Genomic DNA, 7750 nt, shown 5'->3' with positions numbered 1-7750 from the left:
ATCACATCTTCGACTTTTGGGAGCTAGATTTAAAGGGTGGAGATTCATGTATAGGGGATCAATAATCATCTAGACTTTGTGTGTGGACTTCAACCCTACTATCCTAATCAAGGTGTGTGGTCTTTGTGTGTGTATGCCGAATCACTATCCTAATCAATAATAGTATAATCCATGCCTCTAGAGGCAAGCTAGAGTTGCACCTTTTTTACTCCAAAGCTATGACTTGAGATTGTAGGTGATAAAGGCTTTTCCTTTCTTCTTGAGCTACCATTGGTAACATGTGGTCTTGCTCCTTGAAGTTTTTACTCTAACTTTGCTATCTATTGTTGCCAAGAAACATTCTCAAAAAGCTCAATTAACTCCTAAAAATATTCATGTATGCATACCATCTTTGTGGACCTTTAAGGATCTATTGTTGCCAAGAAACATTCTCAAAAAGCTCAATTAACTCCTAAAAATATTCATGTATGCAAACCACCTTTGTGGACCTTTTTAGGTGGTGGAGACAAGCTTGACTTAAGGGGATGCTTCTCTTGTGGGCAAAGAGTTGGGTTTGTTTCTATAATAAGGATGGCATGTTTCAATTCCTAGAGATGTTAGAACAATTGTTGGTTAAGAAGGTTATGTTGAGTGAGGACATCTTGGACACATTCTGAAACATCTTACTCCTCAACAATGGACTGACCCTAAAGCATCAAAATGTGAAAGATCCACTTATCAATTAGAGTCGCATTGCTAGACTCAAGTTCTAAACTCGTGTTTATTTGTCATGGAGGTAAATTTGATATAAAGTTATGCCCACACACACACACACATCTTATTACACCATGATCTTCTTCCAAAGGTGAAGGTGATAGGATTATAGTCAAAATCCATCACAATCAATGAAAGTCTTGAATTGCTTCATGGGGCAACTCACCGCCCACCATATTCATGTGATCGTCCATTAAATAACCAAGTTCTTTCAAAGATGTGCCAATTTAACACACGCAATGAGATTTCTATTTCAATTTGGTCAGCTCAATGAAAAGTTGAGTTTAACATAATTTTCGGACTAGAAAAAAGATGACTTTTACCTCTCATGCACACTTCCACAATCCTGGAATTCATCATGCCTGGTACCCTCTCCCAATTTTAACCTTGCTAACACTACAACATCAATTTGTAGAGACTCAACATCTTGTAACAGCCTCCTTACTTCATTGCACAAAAACCTTGCGTATTGCAAGTAACACATTTTCTTTTATATTGTCATGATCAAAATCAAGATTATCAACATCTGCGTAGACATGGCAAGATTTTTCCTCTCAAGGCATAGACACCAATTTTCCGAGACACAATCTATTGTCCTAATGTCAAAATCTAGCTTTGGAGTTCTTCCATACCATGACTAGCCCATCAGCTCTTGCCCTCTTTAGAACATTCTTTCTTGAAGCACCTGCATTGCCCAAAAGACTCCATCCCCCTTCTCTTTACCTACTTATCTACATCTCTTTTAAGCCTTCTATGACCAACTTGTCAGTGCAACTCTACCTGCAAATGTGGCAGGCAGCACCTCTACCAGTCCATCTACCTGACCATCCATTCAATCCAGGTGGTGCTAGGAAGCTAATCCAGACGAGGATTCACTCATCAGAGATTGCATCATCCATTCCCCCCAGTAACAGAGAATGAAGTGCCATGAAAATCCAGCAGCTCGTTTCAAAACTCTTCTGCCACCATCCAACAGTAGCTGACATTCATTCCCATTGTCAGAGCTTGAGATCTACCATGTTGCTCTCTAAACAGTCTCTCTACTCATCCAACTAGTTCAAGCAATGTTTGAGACATTTGTGATTGCATTATATAACTTTTGAATTGAAATAATAACTAATATGAAGCTCATTCAACTTAATGACAAGCAGTCATTGATAAACAAGGAAAGACAATGACAAGGAGAGAGCACATTTACATATAGACAACTCTTCTATACAATATGAACAATTAAAAGTCATTCTGGTCCTCTGAAATAGATAAATCTAAATGCCTTGGAACAATTAATGACTTGCTACAAAAGCTATTTAATTATTGACACCCAGGTGAGCAGGTGAAGTCATAAAGACATCAAATTAGTATGAAGTTTATTCAACAGTATAGCAATCAGTCAAGGAGTGGCGCATTTAACCATGTGGACAGCTCTTCTATATTGACAATAGGAACAATCAAAAACTCTGACAAAGTCTGAGTAAGACGAACTTTACTGCATCAAATTTTAAGCCTTTCAGATAAGCTTGACAAAAGCTTTTGAATGTAATTAATGCCAAATCCTATTGTTGCTGAATTTTGAGCATTTACTGAGTTCATTCTTTCAATTCATAGTGTCTTGCTGGAGCAGGGCCTGCATGTTTTGCTTGCCGAAGAGGTTTGTGGGATTTGACTCCAAGAAGAATTAAGGTTCATCGAAGCTCTGCCAGGAGAATGCGCAGACCTTACATAATACCTTGACAAGGCTCACTGATCAAAGAGCTTCACCACTAACTCACCCTGGGTAAGCGAAACCGCCAGGAAATTGAAAGTTCTCCAGCTGCTCATCAAAAAGCTCGGTAATTTTCCCATTCAGGGTAGGGATGACAAAAAGGATAGTTCATGTCACAGCCAACTCCACCCACAGCTTTAAAGCAATGGAACGACAACACGATTGCTGCCTCTGACACGCCTGAGCAAATGCAGACAGCCATGCAGCTGTTCTGGAGACAAAACAAGCAGACCAATCTAGAGTGAAGAAGAAACCTGTTTATAGACTAATCTAAATCACCACAAAAGCTTCTAGCTAGCACACTACGATACACAATAAACCTAGAGACCACACAAACAAAAACACACTCGTGCATAGAGAAGGAAAAGCATACACCAAGGCAGCTAAGACCTGTGCCATACAAAGCAGCACAACAGAGGCTAGGAGTGCACAAACACGCCTGCTTCTGTGCTGTTACAAAATGCGATCCCTGCAATCATTTACCAACAAGAGACAACTGTTCAGTACTAGGCACTCAGCATGAAATTTTTAAGCAGTAGCTACACAATCATATTTTATTACCTAAGTTTGGCTTAGTGGCTGCTTTTCAAAGGGGATCCAGAGCTACTGCTCCTACCACTGGGACTACTACTCTCCCTGGCTGGCCTGTAATACAACAGCTCAGATTCAAACATATAAGAAGATAACACGGCTGAAGAGTTCAGTTTATCAAAAGACTCACCTCCGTGGACTTCTGCTCTTTGATACTTTTCTGGCAGCACGAGGGGACCTCTGAAGCCAAAAAAAAAAAAAGAAACCATGAGAAGAAGAACCACTTCTTGCAGTTACCAAGCAGCTTCCATGTGACTGTAAGAACAAAAGTTAACCACCTGACCTATACAACAATACAAGTATACCTTTTTGGCTGGTGATGGTGAAGAGTAAGAACTGGAACGGCCTCTCCGTCTAGGAGGAGATCTAGCTCTACAACAACATAAAAGATCACTAAGAGATACAAATGCCTTTTACCAAAAGGCGTACAAGAAGTAACTTTGCATCAGCACAAACCTCCTTGGAGGTGAGCGAGATCTGGACCGGATAGCTCTTCGCAATGGTGTCCTTGACCGTCTACGCAGAGGTGACCTGCGTGGAGGAGAGCGACCACGTCTTACTGGAATTGGGGACCTGCTACATACTAACTGTTAGCACACATTAAGTTATCCATATTGAACAATTAAAACAATCACCTCACAGCTGAGGAAACCTATACATGGGTGGTTTAAGTTGCTTGACAAATTGGCAAGCATTACCTGCGACGGTGAGATATGGGTGACCTTTGCCGCCCAACAGGGCTTCCTCTGACTCTCCGAGGGGACCTACATACAGTTTTACTGCTCTCTCAGATGAAAGAGAAACTAATTGGAGAACAGAGAGACTGAACAAGGTATGCATGAACAATTTTCTTCAGCTCCAAGTTTGTACCTTAAAGGTGAACGCCGCCTTCTGCGCAAAGGGGAAGGAGATCTCCTTCTAAGAGGACTCACAGGTGCATGGCGGACATCTGGAGCCCGACGACGTGGAGAAGAGCCACGGCGTCGATCTGCCGATAATGATCTTCTCCGTATTGGGGGTGACAGAGATTTACGACGTGGTGCTGGAACATAAATATGACAGCTATGAGGACAAGCCACCACACTTGCATTAACAAAGTAAAGGATCATACACAAGATGAAGCATCACATCAGCAAGAGCCAGGTAGCATGTCCAGTCTTGTGAATAAAAGACTGGCCAGCTGAATCTACAAGCAAGGCAATTAACTTGTTGGCATAAAGCTTACAATCGCGATGACGAGGCCCTGCATCCTTCTCAGTATCAATATGCATGTTTGGCCGCACCACTACATCTCTTTTGGATGGCACAGGAGCAGGTTTAGGTGGTGGAGAAGTAGCCTTCTGCCTGGGCGGCAGAGTAAGCTTAACTTGAATAACATTGCCATCAATTTGTCCCTACAGGATCATAAGAACATGAGAAATAAACATGAAGTCCTTCAATTCCAGGCTGCAATACCACAATAAACCACTCCATTACCTTATCCATATAAAGCATGGCCTTGTCAGCATCTGCCTGCCTCTTGAAATAAACATAGCCATAACCTCTTGGAAGCTGAACCTGCAACCAAAAAGATGCATATGTGTCTACTCACTCATTTCAGTAGAGATCAGAACTAAAGGTGGCTGGTAGCATCCACATCAGTGTATAGCTAAAAATACTTACCTGTCGATCCATTACAAGCTCTACCCTCAGAATCTCACCATAATTACCTGGTCATGTATAAAAATCTTGATTGAGAATCAAACAGCACTGCAAAGCCTTCCAAAGCACATTCCAACAAGCAGGCCAAAGAAACCTTTCAAAACATTCAGTAAGATCTAGCAAGGGCTAAGTAATCCATAAAATCCAATAAAGACAAAGAAAAAGCTCGCATAAACAACAGATAACTGACAAGCTAAAGCACACTGAAATTTAGAACACTAACTTAATTGATAGCAGGAACAGAAAAGCAAAGCTACTTTAGACCCCTCCTAACATATGTTGGAGTACACGTTGATCTAAAATCTGCTAGAGCCTCTTTAAATTTCCAAACTAGCTTTACAGAGATGATGTAAAGAGCTTTTGGTCACATCAACCCTGCTTCGAGACCCATCACGGCTTGCCATACATTATTAGCCCAATAAAGCAGCATACTCCCCACACACACTGAAGCAGTGGTCAATTAACAATTATACCCTTACAAATACCATCAATTCTAATCAGTGGCGTATAAAAGGACATCACAGCTTTGGTGAAGCATATCATGTATTGTTGAATTTGGTTGTACAGAGGCCAGCATATATACAAGTTGGCATCAAACTATTGCATATGTAGGAGCACAGGATGATCTAAAATCTGCAAGAGCCTCTTTAGATTTCCAAACTAGCTTTACAGAGATGATGTAAAGGTTACAGCTTTGGTCATGTCAGCCCTGCTTCAAGACCCGTCACAACTTGCCATACGTTGTTAGCCCAATAAAGCGCCCTCTTCCCCACACACACCGAAGCAATGGTCGATTTACAATTCTATTACCTTAAAAATACCATCAATTCTAATCAGTGGCATCAAAAAGGGCATTGCAGCCCTGGTGAAGCATGGCATATATTGTTGAGTTTGGTTGTACAGAGGCTAATATACAAGTTGGCATCAAGCTTTTGCATGGCCCCTGCATCATTAAGACATGCTCCTCAATTTGAATAAATTACTGTAGTGCCCAACCCTAGCCTTAAGATATTGCATGGCCCACACATTCATTTTGAATAACATCCTGTGAAATGGTGCAGACATGGTCTTATCCTTGGATAAAGTGGATGATGATGATTCTCCCTTACAAAAACTGCACTTAGCCTTGAGAACAAACAGAGCTGCAGTGAAACTTACTAAAGATCTCCTTTAGGTGTGCATCATTGACATTCCGTGTTAGATTGGACACCACTAATCCCTGTGGTTCTGTAGCAGGTGATGAAGCCCTCCTGAGATACTCACACAGCTTCAATACCAGCATCTTGAACCAAACCAGTAACTTCTACCCAGATTGGTGAGCTGTTAGACATGCAAAACAAAGTGCAAACCTGGCTGGAGAGGCTCGTTTTGGCGGGGGAGGTGGAGGTGACCGCTCTTTCTTGGGAATTGCTGCAGGAGTACTGCATTTCAAAACTTAGAAAAATCAGTAGGCAATCAAAATCAGACAGACACGGCAGTTCTTCACATGTTGCAGAACTAATGGCACTGCTTGCATATCTGACCCTGGTCAACCTACAAGACTCAAAGTTCAAAGAAAAGCTAAAATGACAATGTTCAGATGGCTAGAATATTAGCCATAAAGACTTCTTGAAATATATTAGTCGTAAAGACTTCTGACGGTAGAACTATGGCACTGCTTGCATATCTGACCCTGGTAAACCTGTTAAACTTAACGGTCGAAGTGAAGCTAAATAATGATGTTCTGATGGCTACAAGATTAGCCATAAAGGCTCTTGAAATAAACGACAGACCGCACAGCATAGTATGATGCCGGTTTCTCTGCTTGAGAAGCTTCGTCAGTCCCTATCAAAGTGCAACGCCGTGAGAAAAATCAGAGTCGTCAAACAGACTAAGACCTTTTCTTTCTCGGGACGGGACTGCGGCTTCTGGAGCTGTCGCTGGCGGAGTCGGAGGAAGACGCAGAAGACGACGAGAGTGAGCGGGAACGAGAGCGCGAACCAGAAGCCGAAGACGATGATCCCGAGTACGAAGAGGAACCCGAGGGTGAGCGCGACGGAGAACGAGCTGCTGGCTTCGCCATAACCTCTCTCTCTCTCTCTCTCTCTGCGCGCAACCCTACTCGGGTGTAGAAACTAGAAACGAACGGTTCACAATTAGGCTTAACAAATCAATGCCTTGGTCCTGCTCATTTTCTTTGCCCTGCTACGCAAGTATGCGTCCATCACGCGGTTCGACGCCTTAGCGATTGACAATTGTGTCTGGTGAAAATAACAACGGGCGGACATAGGACGTCACTTTTCTTAGGCCGGTTACACGCCAAATAAGGACGCCCACTTTGTAACCAATCAAAACTCTTACTTAAGGGTTGGGCATCCACACTTCTTTACACACTGGAGAGGACATGACCTATTGTTTACCTACTAAACAAGTGAATTCCCCACCCACTTTTGGTCAAGGAGTCTTCGCCGCCCACTTTAGCTCTCATTGTTCATAATGTACAAAAAATGAGTGATCTGGTAATATATATTCCATAAATTGCTCAAAGCAACTCCACAAAAGTTCAATTCTATCCATGAGATACACTAGGACTTGGTGGAATAGAGCATGACTGAGCCAATTGTTCTTTCAACTCCGTGATTTGATATGGGTATTCTGACCATCAATTGCAGAGTTTACCGACTCTAACTCTATTGTTTGTGCAATAATTAAGGCTTTGAACTCTTGGCTTTCATTAGAAAGACAATCTATTTTCTCAATGATAATAGCTACCTGAATTTGTACTTCCATTAATTGGGTTTGCGAAGAGGATGTATTCACTTTTTGGGCTTCTAACAAATTAGTATGTTGCTCCATTTGTTTGAACAAATAGTAGAGGCAAGCTCTATAGTGACCTTGCATAACTCCTCCTTGGACTATTGCATCTCCTCATAAAAAAGATGAATATAACAGTTGAATACATGC

General features: G+C 41.8%; 1 protein-coding gene across 3 annotated transcripts; it reads right to left on the bottom strand.

The window, feature by feature from the left end:
* Positions 1 to 2078: 2078 nt before the first annotated feature.
* Positions 2079 to 7001, bottom strand: SR45 (arginine/serine-rich 45). Of its 3 annotated transcripts, none has more exons than XR_015689723.1 (14): positions 6685 to 7001; positions 6157 to 6228; positions 5966 to 6057; positions 4769 to 4815; positions 4583 to 4663; positions 4332 to 4500; positions 3977 to 4148; positions 3805 to 3870; positions 3563 to 3679; positions 3412 to 3478; positions 3237 to 3286; positions 3077 to 3160; positions 2889 to 2984; positions 2079 to 2726 (listed from the first exon to the last, which is right to left on the bottom strand). XR_015689723.1 is itself a non-coding variant. In XM_087672994.1 (13 exons), exons 1-12 carry the CDS (start codon positions 6867 to 6869, stop codon positions 3088 to 3090), a joined length of 1191 nt encoding a protein of 396 aa, XP_087529120.1. In that variant the 5' UTR covers positions 6870 to 7001; the 3' UTR covers positions 2079 to 2984; positions 3077 to 3087. The 3 variants fall into 3 exon arrangements, 1 of the variants encoding a protein (XP_087529120.1); XR_015689724.1 differs by having other exon boundaries at positions 2906 to 2984; XM_087672994.1 differs by having other exon boundaries at positions 2079 to 2984.
* Positions 7002 to 7750: the final 749 nt, after the last annotated feature.

The sequence above is a fragment of the Lygodium microphyllum genome, chromosome 30 (genome assembly GCF_053477565.2).
Source record: "Lygodium microphyllum isolate KBCC chromosome 30, Lygodium_microphyllum_v1.1.10, whole genome shotgun sequence".
Taxonomy (NCBI): domain Eukaryota; kingdom Viridiplantae; phylum Streptophyta; class Polypodiopsida; order Schizaeales; family Lygodiaceae; genus Lygodium; species Lygodium microphyllum.
The sequence above is the reverse complement of the archived record's forward strand: the minus strand, read 5'-3'. Positions and strand labels throughout refer to the sequence as shown.